This window comes from Colletotrichum acutatum (genome assembly GCF_030867785.1).
Source record: "Colletotrichum acutatum strain CBS 112980 chromosome Unknown BDZ83scaffold_147, whole genome shotgun sequence".
Classification (NCBI taxonomy): domain Eukaryota; kingdom Fungi; phylum Ascomycota; class Sordariomycetes; order Glomerellales; family Glomerellaceae; genus Colletotrichum; species Colletotrichum acutatum.
In genome coordinates, this window is record NW_026849141.1 from 22298 (window position 1) to 44111 (window position 21814).

At 54.8% G+C, this 21814-nt stretch overlaps 9 protein-coding genes across 9 annotated transcripts; 5 read left to right on the plus strand and 4 right to left on the minus strand.

The window, feature by feature from the left end:
• Positions 1-1765: 1765 nt before the first annotated feature.
• BDZ83DRAFT_723624 (3-oxoacyl-synthase 2) lies at positions 1766-3217 on the plus strand (the record flags this gene model as incomplete). The annotated part of the gene is made up of 3 exons (XM_060512581.1): positions 1766-2170; positions 2228-2950; positions 3056-3217. 3 exons carry the CDS (start codon positions 1766-1768, stop codon positions 3215-3217), a joined length of 1290 nt encoding a protein of 429 aa, XP_060359416.1.
• A 533-nt stretch (positions 3218-3750) lies between these two features.
• Positions 3751-5366, plus strand: BDZ83DRAFT_638487 (ubiquinol-cytochrome C chaperone). Its single transcript, XM_060509368.1, has 2 exons — positions 3751-4466; positions 4582-5366. Exons 1-2 carry the CDS (start codon positions 4028-4030, stop codon positions 5121-5123), a joined length of 981 nt encoding a protein of 326 aa, XP_060359417.1. The 5' UTR covers positions 3751-4027; the 3' UTR covers positions 5124-5366.
• A 107-nt stretch (positions 5367-5473) lies between these two features.
• BDZ83DRAFT_757034 (dihydrofolate reductase-like domain-containing protein) lies at positions 5474-6317 on the minus strand (the record flags this gene model as incomplete). Its single annotated transcript, XM_060514837.1, has 2 exons — positions 5474-5986; positions 6183-6317. The coding sequence occupies 2 exons, from the start codon at positions 6315-6317 to the stop codon at positions 5474-5476; spliced, it is 648 nt and encodes a 215-aa protein (XP_060359418.1).
• A 739-nt stretch (positions 6318-7056) lies between these two features.
• Positions 7057-8824, minus strand: BDZ83DRAFT_590060 (uncharacterized protein; the record flags this gene model as incomplete). Its single annotated transcript, XM_060506296.1, has 2 exons — positions 7057-7807; positions 7866-8824. The coding sequence occupies 2 exons, from the start codon at positions 8822-8824 to the stop codon at positions 7057-7059; spliced, it is 1710 nt and encodes a 569-aa protein (XP_060359419.1).
• Positions 8825-9818: 994 nt separating this feature from the next.
• Positions 9819-12130, plus strand: BDZ83DRAFT_710158 (ThiF family protein). The gene is made up of 2 exons (XM_060511584.1): positions 9819-10682; positions 10732-12130. The coding sequence occupies exons 1-2, from the start codon at positions 10304-10306 to the stop codon at positions 11910-11912; spliced, it is 1560 nt and encodes a 519-aa protein (XP_060359420.1). The 5' UTR covers positions 9819-10303; the 3' UTR covers positions 11913-12130.
• Positions 12131-13109: 979 nt separating this feature from the next.
• On the minus strand, positions 13110-16536 carry BDZ83DRAFT_757037 (uncharacterized protein; the record flags this gene model as incomplete). Its single annotated transcript, XM_060514838.1, has 3 exons — positions 13110-15830; positions 15894-15989; positions 16066-16536. The coding sequence occupies 3 exons, from the start codon at positions 16534-16536 to the stop codon at positions 13110-13112; spliced, it is 3288 nt and encodes a 1095-aa protein (XP_060359421.1).
• A 2202-nt stretch (positions 16537-18738) lies between these two features.
• Positions 18739-19300, minus strand: BDZ83DRAFT_96157 (uncharacterized protein). The gene has a single exon (XM_060516033.1). It carries the CDS (start codon positions 19180-19182, stop codon positions 18895-18897), a length of 288 nt encoding a protein of 95 aa, XP_060359422.1. The 5' UTR covers positions 19183-19300; the 3' UTR covers positions 18739-18894.
• A 118-nt stretch (positions 19301-19418) lies between these two features.
• On the plus strand, positions 19419-20603 carry BDZ83DRAFT_590038 (uncharacterized protein; the record flags this gene model as incomplete). The annotated part of the gene is made up of 1 exon (XM_060506293.1): positions 19419-20603. The coding sequence occupies one exon, from the start codon at positions 19419-19421 to the stop codon at positions 20601-20603; it is 1185 nt and encodes a 394-aa protein (XP_060359423.1).
• A 583-nt stretch (positions 20604-21186) lies between these two features.
• On the plus strand, positions 21187-21756 carry BDZ83DRAFT_96138 (uncharacterized protein). Its single transcript, XM_060516032.1, has one exon. The coding sequence runs from the start codon at positions 21239-21241 to the stop codon at positions 21575-21577; it is 339 nt and encodes a 112-aa protein (XP_060359424.1). The 5' UTR covers positions 21187-21238; the 3' UTR covers positions 21578-21756.
• Positions 21757-21814: the final 58 nt, after the last annotated feature.

Consider the following 21814-nt stretch of genomic DNA (forward strand, 5'->3'; position numbering starts at 1 on the left):
ATTGGACCTGGGACTCGAATGAATCAACCTCGCAGGTGCTTAGTAGTGCGTGGTACGCAGGAGAGGCCGACCCCGTGCTCTTGGAAACAGGGTGATGCTCGGCAGGAAAGGACGGGCGATCCGCAGACTGGGATCAGACTAAAGGATGGCGAGGATGAGTGAGGGCGATGACTGGAGCGAATGATGGTGGAGGGGTGTGATGCTGTGGGATGATCGGACGGCCAGAGAAGTCGAGGGAAAGACGAGGGCAAAGGCATGAATGGGGGCTAGTCTCAAGGAAGGCGAGTTTCCCGACTGGTGACACTGCTCGGACAAGAAGATTGGGATCGAAGTGGTTGCAGAGTTCTCATAGGACGAGTGGTCATTGATGATAAGAAGGGAAACAAATGCGACGCTGAAACCAAGCTGCGGCACAACTCAGCACAGATGCAGTGTGGTGTGGCGACTCGAGGCCCGGATACAGAGCCGCAAGTTTGCGGGGATGGACTTGATGAAGGCGGACGTTGAGTTTTGCAGATGCCGAGATGCGATGGGAGACCCTGCAAGGCGGGATGGCCAAGCTTCCGAGTGTGGCCTCTGTTGGTTGGGTTCCTGTGTTCCTGACGGGCTCGTTTGTTTCTCTTGGCTGCTCAACCTGGCGATGATAACGATTTGGAATGCCGGGAAGACGTCGATGTCTGAAACGTGGCTCAATGGAACGGTTGGTGAGATGAGATGTCGTCCTCCAGGGATTGGCGATCTTTGAATGGCTGGACTAGTTCACCTCCTGGAGTGAGGTTGAGTAAGATGATCCGATGGTGCGGTAGAGGATGTCACCTCCCAGTCTCATGAGGCTGCAATAGAGAAGCAAGTTAAGAAAAGCTTCTTTTACATGGAAGAAGCGTCGGGTTGTGGGAGACTACTGTACCTCAGAGAAAGATACCTAGGAAAGACGGGAAGTGAGTGAAAGAAAGAGTGAGTGAGAGTGAGAGTGAGAGAGAGAGAGCGCATGCGCCAGTCGCAACGTGTGTCGTTGCGCAGCGTTGCGTTGCGTTTCCGACGCAGAGGCCAAGGTCCCCGGTTCCAGCCAATCATCTGACACCTAAGAGGCTGAATCCAGAATTCCAGACCCAAAACCCCCATTGAGGCGACGTTAGTGTCCCCCGCTTCCCGCTGCAGTTGTCCCCGCCGCCATTTAGGCCCAGGGCATTTGCCCAGAAGGGGGTCAATGGAACTCAAGATAAGGTACCATACGCTACTGAGATCCCGACACTGTGGCCTCAGCACCAAGAAGCCCCCTTTTTAGCTGTCCTTTCTTCGCTTTGACAGCCCCTGACAGCACAGTGTTTGCATGCAGCCCCTGCAGCGACAGGTCGACAATCTGCACTTATCGACACCTCCTCAGCTTACCTCAAGGTAGTGAGTGCCGAGTACGTACTCTCCGTCAAGAACGCGCTAAACTGCATCTGTGCGGCGCAGCAGAAGCGACCCGACCGCGCTTTTTCCTACATCTCTACTAGCCTATCCGTAACATAGTTCCGACTTCAACTGTCCTACAGACCACTCAAACGTCCTTCACCATCGCTGCCGGCCTAGCCATTGACACGGAAGACCCTACCATCATCCCTACCTGCGATAGACATATCGCCCCAGCGCAGCCTGTCCCCTTTTCATCCCCGCCCTTTCCACTTTGTCGTTTGCTACCTTAATCCCACCATTTACATGTCGGTGCGTCTATAGTACAAAACGACACACAGATATTGGCCCTGGCTATGGCACAAGAGTCATGCGACGAGTTGTCGTGACAGGGCTCGGCGCCATTTCGCCCTTCGGTGTTGGCGTGCGTACCACGTGGAAACGTCTGTTGGCTGGAGAATCAGCCATCACCAGTGTGGCTGACTTTGAGCCGCGAAGCCGCTGGAAAGATTTGACGAGCACAGTTGCTGGTGTAGTCCCCAGTCATGGCTCGGGTCCCGATCCGTGGCGGCCGGGTGACTGGCTCGACGCCACGGAACAACGTCGCATGTCCAAGTTTGCCCAGTACGCCGTAGCATGCGCCGACATGGCAATGAAAGATGCCGGGTGGAATCCAGAGAGCCAAGAGGACAAGGAGGCCACGGGTGTATGCCTTGGCAGCGGTATAGGAAATCTCGAGGAGATTTACGAGACAAGCTTGGCCTTCAACCAACAAGTGAGATCTCGCTGCAGTGATCGACAAGCGAAGCCAAGCTAAAGTCTGTTCTGGTAGGGCTACAAGAAGGTTTCACCACTCTTCGTTCCCAAGATTCTCATCAACTTGGCCGCCGGCCATATCTCAATGAAATACGGATTGCAAGGTCCCAACCATTCCGTCACTACCGCCTGTACAACGGGTGCTCATTCCATTGGAGATGCGATGCGATTCATTGCTTTTGGGGATGCCGACGTCATGGTTGCTGGCGGAACGGAATCCTGCATCCATCCCCTGACCTTTGCTGGTTTCGGGAGGGCAAGGTCCCTCTCCACAGCGTACAACAACAACCCCCACGCCAGCTGTCGTCCCTTTGACCGCGACCGCAATGGTTTCGTCGTTTCGGAGGGGTCGGCAGTCCTTGTCCTCGAGGAACTTGAGCACGCCAAGGCCCGCGGCGCCAACATCTACGCGGAGGTGAGGGGCTACGGCTGCAGCGGCGACGCGCATCACATGACGGCCCCGCGGGAAGACGGACACGGAGCCTTCCGCGCCATGAAGCTTGCTCTGAAGAATGCGGAAGTTCGACCGGCCGAGGTGAGCTACATCAACGCGCACGCAACAGGGACACAGGTTGGCGATGCGGCAGAAGCTTCCGCGATACGAAGCATCATGACAGGCGAGGAGGGTTACGCGGACGAGTCGCAGGTGACCGTGAGCAGCACCAAAGGCGCCGTTGGCCATCTGCTAGGGGCGGCTGGCGCCATCGAGGCCCTGTTCGCCGTGCTATCGGTTGCAGAGGTGAGTCGCGGCTATTGGGTTTCTGAAACCAGAACCTTATCTTCCCCAGACTTTCTTGTCTTTTTCTGCCCAACCGAGTGTTTTCCTCTGACTCTTAATCAAAAGGATATCGTGCCGCCTACGCTAAACCTCGAGAATCCAAATGTCGGGGGATCCATGAACATGGTACCCCTCGAGGCACAAGCGAAACAGGTTAACGTTGCTATTTCCAACAGCTTTGGCTTTGGCGGGACGAATGCCTCGCTGGTTTTTTCCAAAGTACGTTAAACGAGGACAGCCGTGCCGATAGAATCAGAAGAACCATGCGATGACGGCTGCGCCCGCGGAATGTCTAAATTGGCTCTGGCTTAGACTCAGACTTTGGGCAGACCATAAGAGAGGCTTTATGGAAAGCTTCACATTGTAAGACTCGATGTATGATTGGTTACGAGAATTGTAGGAGGTAGAATTGCCGACATACGTGCGCGGCCACTACGAGTTTAATCTCTGCTTTAACATTAGATATGAGCGTTTCCAAGGCTCTAAATGACTTTGGGTGCAAAGTAACGAGCCTTGAGTGAGACTTTTGTGAGAGAGTCCGCTCCACACAACAGCAATGAGGTTGGACGTTACCTGTGAGGGAGAAAGAAAATCCGATTTCTATTCTAAACTACAGAAAGCTAAACGCCAAGACCGTCGATAAGGTCTTGATGAGCATCACGGCATTGTCAATCCAAAGGAGTTGAGTGGTGTGAGCCTACAGTGTCCATCCACATACCTAGGCACGGTACTAAGACATGGCCCGAAGTTCCGCCGACCTGGCATGTGCTAGCTCGAAATTTCCAATTCGATGTGTTCATGAACTTTTTTTTGAATGACGTCCAGACTTTTGGTGAGCTCCGCGTTTTTGGGCCCAAGCTGCTGGTCAACGTCCAATACCCCGATTCCCCGTCTCACCTCGACTGTGACCGTAGACACTTTCGGAACAATCAACGACACCCCTTACACCTGTCACCCACGCGACATTCCGAGATAAGACGCAGAACCCGGTGCTTTCCCTGATATCCCTGATATTCCGAATCAGCAACAACCTTCAAGATGGCCTGCCAAAGCTGCCGCTACCAGGCAAGACTCTTGGCTCGGAGCCTGCGCGCCACCGCCGACCTCGCCTCCGCATCCTCGGCTCAGCAGACCTCCATCGCCGCGACGGCGCGCCGAGCGGCACTGACGACATCCAAGACCGGCGGCCCGGCCGCGACTACCACCATGGGGAGGAGGCACTTCAGCCAGACGGCGACGCGGCGGGACGCGGCGCCCTCGTCGGGTGGGCTCAAGCAGGCCATTGCGTCGGGCATGATGGCCGCCGCGCCAAAGACCATGGCCGCGACCCTGACGACCTCCCGCCTCGAGGCGCTGTACAAGATCTGCTCGTCGCCGGCGCTGTACAAGATCTCGGAGCAGGAGCGCGCCAAGGATATGGTGCGCATGACGGCCGAGGGGGAGGAGGTTGGAGATCCCATTGGGCCGTGGTTGCAATGTGCGTTTTTAACTATATCCTTTTCTGTGCTCCCATCTAGGGATGGGAGAAAGCCCCCCCCCCCCCCAAATCGAGTTTTGATTGCAGTGATACTGACACATCATATCAAAAACAGTCCTCGACCTCCAACCCGGCTTCAGCTCCTGGTCCCAAGCCACGATGCTGCACATGTACCTCGTCCTCGCCCGCCTGCGCTGCCTCGACCGCGACAGCTCCCGCAACCTGCAGCACCAGTTCATCGACCAGTTCTTCTTCGACTGCGAGCGCATGATGCACCTCAACCACGGCATGACCTCGTCCGCCCTTCGCCAGCGCTACCTGAAGGAGATTTTCGTCCAGTGGCGCGGCCTCATCGCCGCCTACGACGAGGGCGTCGTCAAGGACGATAAGGTCCTCGGCGCCGCCGTGTGGCGGAATTTGTTCAAGAGCCGCGAGGACGCCGACCTGAGACAGGTGGCTGCCGTGGTCGGGTGGATGCGCGCTACGCTGCAGGACCTTGAGGCGGCGCCTGTGGAGGATATTCTTGTTGCGCCGGCCAAGGTGTTTAAGAGGGATGTGAGGGAGATGTTTGCTCTCGTTGATGCTGTTGGGCCGCAGGTCAAGGAGGATGTTGCTAAGCTTGGGGGCGGCCAGGAGCAAGCGGCGGCGAAGGCGTAAGGGAAAATTCCAGCGTTGGGGACGAGTTGTATGGCGGCGGATCAGACAATCTGAAGGATCCGTGGGTCCGCCGTAGTGTATCGATTTGTGGAAGATGATGAGAATCATGTACAGCATTTGACGAACGTCGCAGACTGTAGAGCCTGGCATGGGGAAGGGAGATGCTACAGGCCTTGTAATTTTGTACAATCACCAACGCATATTAGAGGTTTCGAGACGGAATGGAGGATTTACAAACAAGATTCTATCAATTCTAGCTTTTTCTTGTACATGTACTCATTCCATTTCTCCTTTCCATAACTTGTGAAGAGCAACGGAGAATGAATATTGATGAACAAATGAATATAAAGTCATATCTTCTCCCACATCTGGAACTCATACCGCGTCCCATTCTCCTCAATCTCACCCCCCTCAACCTCTTCTCCAACCCACTCGTCAAGCCCCTTCTTCTCAATTTGCGCCCACTGCCCATCGCCGTCGTCGCCGCCAAGCTTCAGCGGGAAAAACGCATCGCACTCAAACTCCCCCACAACCCTCGTCAGCAAAACTCTCTTGGCTTCAGGAACCTCGAGCGCCGCGCCGTAAATCTGCGCGCCGCCAATGACAAACACCTTCCCCAACTTGCCGGTCGCGACCCCGCTGGCATCGGAGCGGAGGAACGCGAGGGCCTGGTCCAGTGAGGAGACCTTGACCGCATCCTTTTCGAAATCCGTAGCCGCGGCCGAAGAAGAGTCCAACGAAGCAGCAGGATGAGAGCGGCTGATGACGATGTTGAGGCGACCTTTGAGAGGTCTGAAGCGGGGCGGGATGCTGTCCCACGTCTTGCGGCCCATGATGACGGCGTTGCGGGCGTCTGAGGGTGCCTAGTGCCCGATTATCATGTTAGCCATAGAACAGTCCTTGCGCATTGGTGATGCAATTTATTCAGAATTGTATTACGATACCCGCCAGTTAGGACGGACGTGGAATATGTACGGCTCCCAATCCAGGCTTTGGAAATATCCAAGGCTCCCATCACACTTGAAGAATTGAGCAGAAAAGACATGGCCCTTAACGTACCTGTGGAGGAAGCCTCTTCGTCACGCGCGCAAAGTAGGCCATCTCCTTCTTCAGTCCCGTCCACGGCAAGCCGCCCTTGGCGCCGATGCCCATGTTGCGCGTCGCCGCGACGATAAGCGTGAGTTCGTGGCTCATGATGACTCTCTGGTGGGGGGAACGCTTTCTTCCCTTGTTTACACGCTTTACTGTCTTTCGATGAATAAGCGGTTCCTTGGGCCCAGAGAATTTGTCAAAGAGTGAGGGTCGAAAGAAGACTGGCTTCGGGGGCGATGTACTCTGCCTTGGCTGTTCCCTTGGGTTGGGAGGTGTAAGTGTAAGTGCAAGTGCAAGTGTGAGGTGCGTGGTTCACTCTGAATTTTGCGCTAGCTGAGTGACAATTGGTGCCGGCCCATTGGTGGGCTCTTGTGGAATGTCAAATCATAGGGAACATTGAAATCAATCCACGACCAACGACCACAATTTCCACGACCCGAAACCGTTCTTCAAGTCTTTGGGCATTGAAGCCTATATCTATGGTCCAATCTAGCTTCTTGGGCTGTGGATAAAGAAGCTAATTTTCGATGCAAGACCTCATCATGGGAACTAATTGCTAGACCAGAGCCGAACCTCAGCATCGAACGTATCACATCAGGCACTGTACCATCTAAGGCACACTGAAATTTCGCAATCGTCTCCTGACCTTGGTATATTCGCACTTGGTATAATATAAGTGACTTCCGAGTCACACTTGACCAGCCTAGCCGTTGCTGGCCAAAGAACCTGAACGCCGTCGACGTGTTGGTCGATAAAGTCATCCTGAGAATACAACCATTCTCCCGTCATTAAGAATTCATAAACCACCTTCCTTCCATTCACTTGTCCACCACACACCCCTTCATCTCAATTCCACTGAAGGGAAATACCGCGGTCCAGCGAACCCTTTGGCAAGGACAGCTTGTATATCGATATTACTGCCAGCCGCACGACTGCTACTCCACATCTTCAAGAGTATGAATCTCCCCGCAACAGGTGGATCAAAGCGTATTGTGCATTTGCTCTTGTCCTTCTCGATAAAGAACTTAGCATGCGGCGCCATGAGTCCACGCCCACCACTGACAGCCCGAACAGCCTCCTGCGTTGCCATCTGATTCGCCTCAACAGCCTCTGCCAGTGACATATCATTGGGGTCACGGCGCCTGTTTGTGAAGGAGTAATCTTCAAAGTCAGATGCAAATGGATTGCCGTCGTCGCTGCTGTCACTCTCAAACGGCAAGGACCCAATTCTATTGGGAGCTGTTCGATTCGCAGTAATCCTAGGCGTATCATCATCGTCGGTTTCTTCGTAACTGCATTCGGTGGTGATGTTGAAGGGTGGCAAGTGTGTGGTGAACTCCGGCGGGATTTGTGCTGTCCGACTCTCATTTTCATCGTCTTCGTGTCCCAGACTGTATAGCCGTCTCTGCCGGGTGTGCGTTCTAGTCACAGTCGTCCCGTCTTCGTGATGCCGTATTGAAATTATCGGGGCGAGTGCTCTAGTAGCCGTTGCGCGACCTGATCTCTGCGGAGCATATTGTATTTCGTATTCCGCCGTTCGCCTAAGAAGCTCATCCTGATTCATGGAGACAAAGATCATACCCTCCCGTACGCTACATACATCTGTTAGATACGGCCCCCATACAATAGGGGAAACTTCGAGATACTCACGGTGAAGAGTAATTCGATGCCGGTGCCTTGATGACAAGCTCCTTCAAGCTGAAAGCAGTACCGCCTTGATGCCGCAAAATGATGTTGCAGCGGTTGGACTGTGTGCAGTATACAGTCTTGTCGTCCTTGAGGATATTTTCGTGGGCGTGAAGGGTGGTGTTCTCGTAAAGTCCCCCATCACAGCTCATGATTTCCATCTTTAGTTGACCTGACTCGACCTGGCCATAACGTCCATATCGAAACCCCGTGAAGCTCTGCGCAATTCGTTCAGAGTCCAGCTTTCTCCTCTTCACCCTCCGATTCTCCTCCGGGTATTCCTCCGGTGGAGGTAAAGGCGAAAGATTTGGCGGGGATTGATTGGGAGGCATCCTGGGCGGCGAAAAGGGTGAGGAGCTGTACTGGGCTCTCCTATTCCACAGAGCTCTGACTGCTTCCAAGTCGTCTTCTGTGCCGTCAGTTCGTTGACGCCCGCTGATTGTCCCAGTTGTCCTGTACCCAAAGACTGGGGGCAACTGAAGGGGTTGGCGCCGGGTGTTATCGTCGTCGTCTCGCTGGTCGTTCTGGTCGTTTTGCAAGATATCTAGCAAATTTGAGTTTTGACTCCAGCCAAGATTGTTGTTTCGGGAGAAGCCAAAGTCGTCTTGCGCTTGAGACATGAACGCCGTGAAGCCACTCAAACTGTTGCCCACGAGCTCGTCGTACTCGGCCTGGAAATTCCGATCAGCCATGTGCCGCGTGAGCTGGTAGTAGGTTTCGGCCTGGTCCTGCGTAGTGTAAGGCTCAGGCTCCCAGGGGTGTCGTCGTGAGGTGCTTGGGGAGAAGGTGAGGCGACTCGTGTCTCTAGAAATCGGCGGTAGTGGGGGAAGCCTGCGATGTGGTGGCAGGGGCGGGTAGCCGTCGTCGTTTTCGTCGTCGTGCCTCTGGGTACGTTGGCTCGGGTCTGGCCGTCGTGACGACATGCTTCGTTGGCGAAGGTTTCAAGGGCTCAGCGACGCACGCGCCAGGAGACAAACCAGTCTGTGAAAGTCTCCTGGTGCTACGCTCGTTACTATCGACGTGAAATAGGCGACGGCGGGAGCGGGAGCGCCTGTTCGAGGGGTGGGAATTATGGGGTCAAGTGGGATCGAGTGAAGGTGGGCGAGTGGTAGAGATTCGTGGTCCAGCTACCTGGAGGGTTATTGACCGCGGCGGCGACTGGAAGAGGGTAGAAGTATCAGTAGCCAGCAGATAAGGCGAGATCGTCGCACAGAAGAAAATGCGAGCCGGTCGTATGAGTATAACTTGGTCGTACGGGCTGAACCTCCTCCATCCACCGGAATTGTACTCACAAGGGTGGTGTATGCGAAGGGCGTTCGCTAGCCCAAGTGTTGACCCTCGTCGTAAATAGCAAATCGAAGAGTGATGGGAGTCTGGAGCTTGGTTTTCGTGCTGTAGGTGGCAGGAGCGGGCAGAGTATTGGTGCAGACAAGAGGGCCAGACGGAGCTGGCGCGAACGGCCGTCGATGCAGCTCGGGTTGTGTCGTCAGCAGGTCAGCAGAAAAGCAAAGATGGTTGGTTGATGATACAAGATGGAGTTGGACTGAAGTGCCGCTGACCGCTGGTGCTGGTACTGGTGCTGGTGCTTGGATATCCGTTCCAAGTCCCCCTCGACAGGAGGCGAGTAAATGAGCAGACAGCCAGTGACAGTGGTGGGATCGCCCTGCTGCACCCGCTAAAGAGAGACCCCCTGGCCCTGCCCATCGCGGGGTTTCGTACCTGTAAGAACCAGTGAGGCAACGGGGGAGAGGGGCGTCGGCACCAAAATGCTACGAGATACCTCGCATTAGTATGTAACGTTCCGCTAGACAAAGGTACCACTTAAGCGTGGCTTTAGCGCGTTGTCCGTGTTAGGGACGCCGAGGACTGTGTTCCATGCGAGCGTTCCACGTACCTACCTTACCGTACCAGGGCCGCCGCGTTAACAATTCTTCTGTCGAAGCTGCCTTCCTTGTCCAACCTAAGCTTGCTCTGTTACCTGCCTACTGCGTAGGTACCTTAGCCTCGACCTCAAAGTGAACCCATACCGTCCTCAGCCTTGCTTTGTGAGGTGAGAGGTCATACTCATATATCGCCATCACTTCCTTCTGTCTGATAATTTCTCCTTCTGGAAAATCCATCAACTTTTTTTCCCTGCTACTTCCGTCATTGGATGAGCGAAACCTGCGATACACCCTTCACATCTATTTGAAGGATCCAGAACCAGTCTCACTTGACGCGGTCTCACCTCTCAACATTCGCTTCATTGCACCAACTCATCTCACGAGCCAAACGACGACGCGCATGACTTACTGAGCTGCCTTGACGAATCGCGACTCAATCACGCAGCAAACGAGGATATCGTTCTTTCGCGACCTATACGATTTTATCAATCAACATCACTCTCATCTCACGGCTTCGTCATGGAGGAGCAAACGCAACCGAAAGAGACGCCGGTGCAAGAGACGCAGGCGCAGCAGCAGCCAGCACAGCAACCCGCACAAGAGACCGCAGCCCCGACTAGCAACGCGCCAGCTCAGGAAACGGCCCTGCCTCACATGCCTTTCCCCAATCCCTCCAACGGATTCGATCCCAGCATGCAAGCCGCGCCAATGGATCAGGTGCTCCCGGAAGCTTTGCAGGAGGTCATCCCGGGAGCCATGCCTGGCATCCTTCCTGGCATGTTGCCCACGGGCGAGATGTTTATGCCTCAGCTCCTCCAGCAAAACGGACAGCACCAAATCTTCATGGGCAACGATATGCTCCCAAACATCCCAGCTCCGGCACCAGGCATGAGTGCAGGTACGAACGCTTTACATGAGACCTAAAGGACAGACTGACACTCTACCAGATGAGATTGCGCTCTACGACCGTCAAATCCGCCTCTGGGGCATAAAGGCCCAGGAAAAGATCCGCAACGCCAACATCCTCCTCATCACAATGAAGGCCCTCGCCAACGAAATCGCAAAGAACCTCGTCCTCGCCGGCATCGGCTCCCTCACCATCCTCGACGGCGCCCCCGTTTCGGAATCAGATCTGGGCTCCCAGTTCTTCCTCTCCGAAGAGGAGCACCACGTCGGCCAGAACCGCGCCCAGGCCGCCGCCGCCGCCATCCAGAAGCTCAACCCGCGCGTCCGCGTCCACGTCGACGCCGAGGGCATCAAGTCCAAGGGCACGAGCTACTTCTCCGCGTTCGACATCGTCATCGCCACCGACCTCGACCCGGATTCCCTCAACATCATCAACACCGCCACCCGCCTGCACCAGCGCGCCTTCTACGCCGCCGGCACCCAGGGTCTCTACGGCTTCGTCTTCTCCGACCTCATCGAGCACGACTACGTCATCGAGCGCGACCTCGGCAACGTAGCCACCAAGCTCGCGCCCGAGACGCGGACCCGCAGCGTCGTCGCCGTCAACACCAAAAAGGAAGGCGGCAAGACCATCGAGATGGTGACCAAGCGCGAGCTCTACTCGACTTGGTACCTCGCCAGCGACGGCGCTACCCTGCCCGACGAGTACGCCAAGAGTGCGCGCAGGAAAAAGGCCGTCAGCCCCGTCATCTCGTGCCTGCGCGCCCTCTGGGACTTTCAGGTCCTCAACAGCGGTCGCCTCCCCAGCCACACAAAGGAGGATCTCGGCCTCTTCACCAAGCTCGCCACGGCCAAGCACGCCCAGCTCGGTCTGCCGTCAGAGACGCTACGCTCCGAGGTCCTGCGCGGCTTCCTGCAGAACATCGGCAGCGAGATGGCCCCCGTCACCGCCATCCTCGGAGGCCAGCTCGCGCAGGACGTCATCAACGTCCTCGGCCAGACCCAGCAGCCCATCCAGAACATGGTCATCTTTGACGGCAACACCATGGAGGCGTCGGTCCTCCCGCTCCACCCCGTTGGCGAGCTGGGACGCGGCCTCCTTTCGCTCGCTGCGCCCGCCGGTCTAATGCCGAATGGCGGGGGCCTGATGCCTGCTGATCCCAGCATGATGATGAGCATGGATGGCGTGGTAGACTTCAACAACCAGATCCTCACGCAGTAGAACAGTTTTGCCAAGGAGTGGTCTAAACCATTTGCGGTTGTGTGTATGTGTATAATAGTTTTTCGCGAGGAGTCGGAGATGATGGAAGAGGAAATTCGTCCCGAACATCTCTTTTCGCCGGTGCGGAAAAAACCTAAAATGGCTCGGATATATGTAATATCAGATACACTGTGGTCAGAACACAAAAATTGAAGAGGCTCACGCTCCATTTGAATGATATGCTCTCCGTGGAACTTCATGAACCTTTCAGAACTGAGACCCAAGTTTCCTCTTAAGGACCCCGCGAACTCCAAGTAATGCCGCTGTCTCTTTACATGCAAGTCTGCCGTATCTATGCGGAATCTTAGCCGTGGCTTAGAAAAGCTGTGGGTAGTACCTTCCATGTGAACAAACAAGCAACTGTTTCTGAGTTCTCTCTCTTTAGGTATAAATGATGGAAAACCACTCCCTAAAGCTGCTCCTCGACTTCGTCTATGATACATGTTATTATCCTAAAGGTACAGTAGGAGTCATCGCAACCAAGGGCAAGGAGTAACCACACACTTTTGGTAGCTCTCCGATTTCGCCTTCAAGCAATCAACAAGCTCGCCCTCGATTATTTGCTAAAAATGTTGGCAGCATCGCTTGCCGGACCGTACGGCATACACGAAAAACATACGGATCACGACTTTACTTTACAAGCCACGCTCAGGAGCACATTTCTCAAAAGCAATTCTTCTTTTCGTATTCATTATCATTCCAAATATGCTGGGGCACTATTGACCCCGGCTTCTCGGCCCTAGCTCTAATTTCATTCAATGAGCTTCTCCACGTGGCTTTTCAGCCCAGCCCCCCCTCTCTCTCTCTTTCTCTGTCTTTCACCCGCATACGGATGATACGAACAAAAGATCTTCATATGTGGAAGATCAATGTCCAAAGTGATGTGATAATAATACATGCTCTTTTCGCTTGTCCCGATCCGCTTGCAACACGATTCTCGGATCCCATTCAGGTTTTCTTGGGACCTGGCTTGTTGGCAGTCAACTTCTTAGCGACCGCCTTCTTCGTAATCGTCTTCCTGGCAGCTGTCTTCCTGGCAGCTGTCTTCTTATCAGCTGGCTTCTTAGCAGCCGGCTTCTTGGCAGCCGGCTTCCTCACTCCCGCGCCTGTTAAACCTTCCTTACTTGGGTTCAGCTCTGGCAACGTGAGATTCTGCTCCTAGCGGGACCCGCGTCGCTCGTCGCCGTTCTCATCTGTCTTCTGGCGCTGAATCCTATTATTGTTTATGTTCCAGCCCCGAATTTGGACAGGGCCGCGACGCGGAGGGGGTTCCGTAGGCGCATAGTCTTTGATGTTTTCCTTGTAGTCATACTGAACGGTTCGCAGTTCAGGGCCCTGAGGCCAGCCTACTCTGTGAGCAGGCAGGGGAGCAGGAGCCAGCTTGGGGTATTTGCTGTTTCCCTGTCCACTTGGAGTTGATGAGCCACTTCCAGCCCGGCTTCTAGACGGTTCGCCGGGTTGCTGCGGAACGAACTGGAGATTCGGAGGGCTTTGTGCCGGGGCGATGGATGAGTAAGTGGGAGACATGCCTGGGTGTCCGTAAGGTGGCGGTTGCTGTTGTTGCTGCTGCTGCTGCAAAGGTGGTGGTGGAGGTTGTGAGCCTGGGTAGGGTGGATACTGGTTCATCATGGGCGGCAAACCGGGTTGCTCCTGTGTGTATCCATTGTGGTATGGCCTGGGTGGCCCAGGAGGGTAGAATGAGCCACTGTTGGTGCTCATATAAGGTGGCGGCGGCGGTTGCTGCTGTTGCTGCTGTTGCTGCTGCTGCTGCTGCTGCTGCTGAATCTGATGTTGTTCGATCGGAACGCCCTGCTCTGGTGCAGCGGGAGCACTCTTGCGGCCTCGAGACGGTCGCAAAGGCGGAAGCGGCGAGCTCCTATCCTGAGAAGGGTTCGTGAACGGCATACGGGATGTAGAGCCAGATTGTTGCAGCTGAGGAGAAGTTTGTGCCATTGGTCCTCCTTGCATAGGCATGCTGGGCAAGTGGTAACCCTGCTGGCTTTGACCGTAAGCCTGTTGTTGATATTCATGATGTGCGGTCGAAGCATCCATCGGTGCAGAGTAAAGACGCGGGTCGATCATGGGGTCTGATTGCGGCAGGTGTTGCTGGTTATGCGGATGAGGCAAGTGCTGCTCGTTGTAGGCCGATGAAGCGCTGTGCTCGTGGTACATGGAGTGCCGGCGGGTATCGTTGGTGGCGTCAATCGAGGACCTCATTTGGGACATCTCGACTGGGCGAGCAGGGGGTAATTGGTTGGAGTACGGATCTCTCATCGACGGAGTCTCGATAGATGGATGAATTCGACCGTCTGCTCCTGGCGAAGCGATTCGGGGTTCAATCCAGCCGACGCTATCATTTGAAGGCGCGGCCTGGATGCGGAATTCAGCGGGAATGGGCTGAACCACATAACCAGAGTCGATGTGATGATGATGAGAATGGGGAGGGGGAGGACCATCAACTGGAATGGGTTGGCTGATGGGAACATCGGCCATGACAAGATCGACGGGCTGGGGAGGGTACGTGGAAGTAGAAGCATCGGCGAGGATTGCGAGCGCAGTAGTGTCGATGGGCTCCGGCACCAGGACGGGAGCTGGAGGCTCAACGGCAGCTGATTCTGACCCTCCAAATATGTCGCGAATAGCGTCATAAGCGCGGGTAGCAGGTCTGACTGGGGTCGGAGCGGGCAGGATCACCGGCTTCTCTTCGACAAGTTCCACGACCTTGGACTCCGCCTCGACGGCTTCCGCAGCCACGACCAGCTCCTCCAGACCAGCAATGTTGAGGGCCGAGTCATTCATAGGGAGGGGCGAAGTGGCAGGCGTATCCTCCAGACTCGCGGGCTCGGACTCCTTGATAGACTCGGCGATGAGTCGTTGCTCGGCATACTCTTCTGAGATTTCCTTCAGAGCCTTGAGCTCAGGTCCCTCAATGTCTTCGGGAGAGATGTCTTCCTTTTCACAGATGGATGAGAGAATTGCTCCCATTCTTTCCGAGTATGGCTTGTCGGCAAGAGCAATCTCGACCTTTGCGACGGGGACGACACGAGATGCATGGATAATATTGCCTGAGGGAGTAAGGAAAACAGTAGGATGCATCGGCTCTGCTTCTGGCTTTGGCGATTCAGAGTCATTTTTGCTCGTAGGCAGGAAGCAACCCAATCGGGGGTGAGTGCCGTGCTTCTGAACAAGTTCCAAGTCATAGTCTTCTTCGTCGAGGTCTCTAGCATCCCAACGAGCAAGCAGAGGATCAAAGTGCCAGGTGTTCGAGTTCGGCTTGCCGAGATACTTTCCACGCTTGGCGAGCGTAGCTCCATGCCTAGGGGAGTTGGTCGAATCACGGAATCCAATCTCGTCGTCATCGAACTGAAATGATGGAGGAACAATGAGGCGATTCGCGATGCTCGCTCCATTCTTGGCTGTCGGCCGGTTGACTTGTCTGCAACCGTATTCATCTGGCTCTGAAGCCTTTGCCGGCAAGGCGGGCTCTCTCTGGTCAGCGGTCAAAGGACCCTCAGGTACCGGCGTGCTCTCATTTGATTCGTCTTCAATGGGAGCATGCTGAGCCGACATGATACCGGCAATGTGGCGGACGGGCGCGACATCGGCAGCAGACCTTTTGGAGGCCGGCTGGCCATCCGGTTGTTGGTTGGCTTTGCGCTTGCTGGTTCGTCCCCCAGTCGCCGCCGCGGAAGGTGGCGCCAGAGTCTCCTTCGCCGTCTGTGGCTCCGCCCAAGCAGCTTGTCTCAGGGCATGGGCTTCGGTGCCTTCGACAAGTTGAGGATAGGGAACGAGTGCTCCGTCAACATAGACTTCGTAGAGGCCAAATTCTTGGGCTTCCTTGTCCGAAATTTGCTTGTAATTCCAGCCGGCGTCGACAAGCTGAGGCCAGTGTGAACAACCGAGACACGCAGAAAAAAAAATTTAAGAACAGAATGAACTTACGTCAACAGGAAGACCATGGTCATGAAGGTATTCCAGAAGGTTGAGGCGATGAAGCTGCGCATCCAAAAATCTGTCCTCCGCATCTTCAACTCCGTTCTAATGCCGCGGGTGACGTTAGCAGAAGACCAGGGGAGAGGAAAAAACATGACATATCAGTCGGGGCCTCACAAACCTTGAAAATATCGCGAACGGCGCCGAGCTTGGCATGTTTGGACTTGAAGACGGTTCTGGCGGCAGTCGCCAGTTTGTTCTCCAAGTAAAGGAGGGATCTTTCGAAGCGAGCGCCGAGATTGTCCTCGATGACTTTGAATTCCGGCACCTTTTTGTGGTAGTCCTTGTCATTTGTGAGTGTGTCGATGGAGCGCGAGGCCAGATCTTGTAGCGCTGGCTTCACGGCATTAGCGAGAGCCGCGTACTGTGCCTTGAGCTCGCGTTGTCGTTCATAATTTGCCTGGACTTTGTCGTCTGAGAACTGCTTGAAGCGGCCGCGTCGACCAGTGCCAGCTGTGGCTGCGGGTTTGGGAGGCTCCTTCTTAGGCGCGACAGCTTTTCTGCCCCGGCCTCTACCGCGGCCCTTGGCCTTGGGAGTGAGCTGAGGCGTCGGAGTCGAAAAAGACTGCTCCGGTGTCTCAACGTCTGACATGATGGCGATGGCCGTTCATGAAAGAGACGTGAAGACGGGGGAAATGGGGGTATGTGGAGGCAAAAGTGAGAGCGGGTATGGTGTAATGAGATGGGGGCGTCAGTGAAATGGGTAGAGTAAGGTAGAGGACGCGGTACGGGTGGGAGAATTGAGATATGAAGCGGCCGATGAAATCTCGGTCGATCTCAGAAAAGGCGTGAGCAGGCGCGATTGCTCGGGGTCAAGAAAGTGCTTTGACTTGAAGATGTCTGTAGGTTGTTGGCTGTTCGGAGAACAGGACCAAGGTGTGTGGGTTGGACGGGGATGGTAGTGGTGTGGGCTAAGAAAATGACAGCCGGCTGGCCTCTCTCTGCAACGAGCGGAATTCCTCAATGAGAGACCAGCTTGAGAGGGGAATAAATGGAATCAGGTTGAAGATGAGACTCGTGCGCAGAGATGGCTGTAAGAGTGAGCCAGCGTGAATGAGGTGTTGAATTGGGAGCGTGGAACGAAGATTGCTTCGCTTTTTTCCCCTTCCTGCCTTTTGCAAATAATACCAGGCGGAGCGCAGCAGAGGCAGGAACAGACGTGACCACCCTGCTACAGCGAGGCGGAAGGCAAGGCCCAGCCCAGCACTGTGCTGCACACACTTACACCGATCTGGTAGGAGTAGGCACGATTTGCCGCGCTCTGATTTGTCCGGAGGCCTGGAAAATCCGACGACCGGAAATAGCCTTCTACCCCTGTCGGCAAAAAATGGCAAGAGGTACCCGATACATGACGATTCTGCCATCTGGCTGTCCAAGGTGCTGTCACGTACCTTACTTTACTGCGTACCTTACTCCGTGCCTTGCACGTATCTGAGTGTAAGCCTTTTTCCTAAGAGCTGGCTCGCTCGGGTCTTCGTAACGGGCATTTGCGACTTGGCAGGCCAACAGGCGAGCATGCCAGAATCATATCTTTGGGCAATGATGAATGCCTGCGGTCTCACTCCCTATTTGACTGACAGAACCTGCACCGGTGAATACCTACCCTTATGGCTGCCTGCTTCTGCGTTTGTGTTCCCGTTGTGCGATGGCTTTCGAAGCGCGTTTGAGCACTCTGTACGTACCCAAATATCCATAGACCAAGGCATGACTACCTTACTTGTCCGCTTCTCTCCGACGTTCACCTGGTCCCCTTGGGCAGGAGCAGCATTTCTCAAGCGCGGTCGCCATCATGACGACGACCTGGAAATGATAGCAGTGAGGCCGGCCTGTCTCGACTCCTGTTTCTCGTCAACCATGCCCGCCACCTTCTTGTTCAAGATACGAATGGCTCTAGGTGTTCTTAAATGACGAAGCCACTTTGTAAATGCCACCCCAAGTGGATGAATAAGCAACAAATGTAAGCAGTATTTTCCATACGTTCATCGTCCTTGCTCTACACAACTTCCAATGGTATTGGTATTTCCTACCGTCTCAAGCAGACCTGTATCAATCAAACTTGACGAAGCAGATATTTTTGCCTCAATCTCGGGTACCTCAGGCTGTACGGACAAGTCGGACAGCCTGTCGGACGGGGCGACTTTTACAGGTCCTGGTCCCGTCCGGGTGGGCCTGTTGTTAAACCAGATCCCGAGCTCCAGCCGGACGGCTGCAAGTTCTTTTCCAGGACCCAGTGAGGTGCAGCTTTGTGTTGTTGTTCTGTGGCTGGTATGGCTGGCTCACCGATGAGTGTTCTGGGCATGATGCAACAATAAACGAAATTCAATTACGTAGATATTGAAGCAAGCACGCGGCTGTGCTATACGCGCTGCTCGGTTACTCACGATCTTATGGCGACCAGCAAATGATGTTAACTCTCTCCTGGAGGGTTGTACACAATCATAGTACTGGCATGCTGGCCTCCCTTACGGCTGCGATACCTACTATTCGTACTCCGTACACAGCAAGTCGCCAGTTGCTCAAGGTTCGGGAGTGCCAGGTAAGCCTCATTCATCCAAGTACCGGCCCACTTAGCTAATAAGAGCCACGCTAAGAAGAAGGGACGAACAACAACCACCATCAGACACCTCACACCAAACATGTACCCAAAAGCAATGGGTTCAATAGATCACACAGAGATGGGGTCTGGGCCAGTCCTCAGTGCTGTAAAGAGGAATACCTACTCTCACGAAGGACGACGAGGTGTCTTCCAAGTTCGATAGATCCGAGGTAGTCAGCTCCAAAACCTCTCCTCCCTGCAGCACCTGCAAACTCGAAGGTCCATCTCACGGCGCACGCCCGGGGTGCGGATGGCCCACGAGTCCCCTGGCGCCTGAACAGCACACTCTTCCTCCCGCGCACGAATTGTACCGGGTACCTTCACAGGTCCCGTCTCCCGCCGCCCTCTTTCTCATCAGCCCCCTGTAGTTATCCATAATCCGGTATCGCCCAATCCACTCCCCCGTACTAGGGGTCGGTTTCTAAGGAGGCCACTGACACTTGACGAGCTTGGAAAAAAAAAAAAAGCGAAGGGTTCCACGGCTGAACCTCGTCTATTCCCGAGCCGCCGGAGCGCGCCATGCCTGCTCACCGCCGTAGCGTCGCAAAAAGTCAAAAGATACGGCAGAAAGAGAGCCCCGGGAAGAGGACGGCAAGAAAAAAAAAGTTGCTCGGTCGCGGTACAACAGAGCGTGGGGTGCATACCTTACACACTCTTCCCACCCCCCCGGCGCCGACACGGGTAGCAACAGCACCGCCGCCGACCACCACATCCCACTTTGCACCGCGATACACGCCGTACGCCGGACGTCACCTCGAAAACCCTAACCCAGTTTACAACCACCACGAAACGGCCCGGACCGCGAACCCGGCTACCCATCACGCCGCATATTCCCTCCGCCGAGCCACCAGCCTTTCTCTCACAGCCCCTCGTCCGCCATGGCCAAGAAGCGGAAGCTCGGGTCGATCAACCACAAGAGCCACTTCGTGGACACTGTGAAGAAGAAGACGGGCGGCGCACCGCAGAACAACAATGGCAAGAACAACAACAAGAAGAAGAACCCAAAGAGCGCTCAGGCCACCGAGAGCGACGCCAAGAAGAAGAAGGCGCAACAACAGTATCACCAGAACCAGGAGCCCGTGATCCCGTTCTCCAAGGAAGATGCCATCCTGCTAATCGGCGAGGGCGATCTCAGCTTCGCAGCGAGCCTTGCGACGCACCACGGCTGCCGTAACCTGACTGCGACGGTCCTCGAGAAGAACGAGCGGGAGCTGCTGGAGAAGTACCCCCACGCCGTGGAGAATATTGCGCAGATCAACGGGACTGCCTCTACCACAAAACCTACCAAGTCAAAAGGAGCAAAGGGCGAGGGCGAAGGCGACGTCGAGAACGACCAGAATGATAGCGAGGGACCCGCCGAGGCCGAGTCACCAGAGGCAAAAGAAGAGGAGGAGGAGGAAATCGACGAAGACGACGACGAGAAATACAAACCCCCCGTCCAGAACAATAACAGGGTTCTCTACAACATCGACGCCCGCTCCATGAAACCCTTCACCCGCAAATCCGCCCCGAACCACCGCGGCTTCCACATGTCGGCCCCGACCAAAACCGGCATCTTCAACCGCATCCTCTTCAACTTCCCCCACGTCGGCGGCAAGTCCACCGACCGCAACCGCCAGGTCCGCTACAACCAGGAGCTCCTCGTCGCCTTCTTCACCTCGGCCCTGCCCAGTTTGGCGCCCAAGGGCACCATCGTCGTGACCCTGTTCGAGGGCGACCCGTACACCCTCTGGAACGTCAAGGACCTCGGCCGCCACGCGGGCCTGCAGGCGCTGGAGAGCTTCAAGTTCCATTCCCGCGCGTACCCGGGTTACAAGCACGCGCGGACGGCGGGTGTGATACGGGAGAAGAAGACGGGGGAGGCGAGCGGGGCGGCGTGGAAGGGGGAGGAGAGGGCGGCAAGGAGTTTTGTGTTTATGCGCAAGGACGAGGCGCCCGAGGTGCAGTCTACCCAGAAGAAGAAGAGGAAGCGCGGCGGGGAGGAGAGCAGTAGTGAGGACGAGGTTTCTGAGGTGGAAATGGAGGAGGAATTTGATGAGACCGGGGGATGGGTTGGCCAGTAACAGCCAGCAATGGAAGATGAGAGGAGGGACTGATGATGTCTGGCAGGAGAGAGAGACCGAGGACGAATCCTTTCATGGGCGATGAAAGTGCAGATGGAAGGCGTGAGCAGCGCCTAGGAACGTAATGCCTGGGATCGGCAGAGAGCGAGAGCTCGGATCTGGTGGCCCTGTATAAAGTCACAGGCAGCTCATTTTCTTGGTCTTCGCTTTCATTTCACACCCACCTCAGTCCCCCTTTGGATTATTAGGACGGTGAGGATGAGAACCCCTTGGTACAGAGGCGAAAACCCGAGTCTACGAGGAGGGTATATGAGGTATTGGATCTGCCACATTTCTTAGTGGCATCTCGCACTTGGCATATGTGGCATGGCGTTCATCATCATGGGATGGTCAAGTCGGTCTCCGAGAGGGAGAAAAAAGTTATCTGGTCTACAAAAGCAAAACGCAAGCCTCAAGGCACTTTAGATTAAAAGAGAGGAGAGAGGAAATACAGCAATGGCATCGGTGCTTCAATCCATCTTATGCCCCCTTTTCCTCTAATGTGAACAGATGTCACGCATACAGTAGAGAATGTAATGTGATTCATCTTTGTACTTTGAGGTCTCCATTCACATCCATTACTACTAGTTCAAGTTATGTTTCTTATCTGCCTTCTTTTCTTTTGTACAAAACGCCAATTGCCTGGTATGACTTTTTTTGTCGTCACGGTGCCCAAATCTCATTTGGAAAAAAGAACCCAATGCCCGCCCGTCGTTGGGGATGATGCCATGCCGCCCTATTCCCATAGTTTCCCACCACACCCACACCCCCCCAAAAAAGGCCAACATATGCTTGGGGGATTGGCGATGAAAAAAGAAAGAAGAAAACAATGGACACAATGGTCTAGGTACAGCTTTTTCACTTGGCCACGACCAGTTCTTTTTCTTTTCCATGACCGAAGATATCCACATTATAATCGTAACAAAAAACCCTGAACAAAAATCAAAGTATCTGAGAGATCCTTTGTTTTGTTTGGGTGGGGGTCTGCTGGTTCCCTTCCAGAACGAGAAAAATGCAACATGCCTGCTTATACATACAAGGCCGAGAAAGTTCCTTCACTTCGGCTTGTTCATTTAGTTGACGCCCGCCCCTCCGTTGGAAGTCGCACAATTGGGTTATCCCTAGCTTCCACGTACAACGTCTCAAGCCTGGCTTAGGCGTTGTGTCGTGGC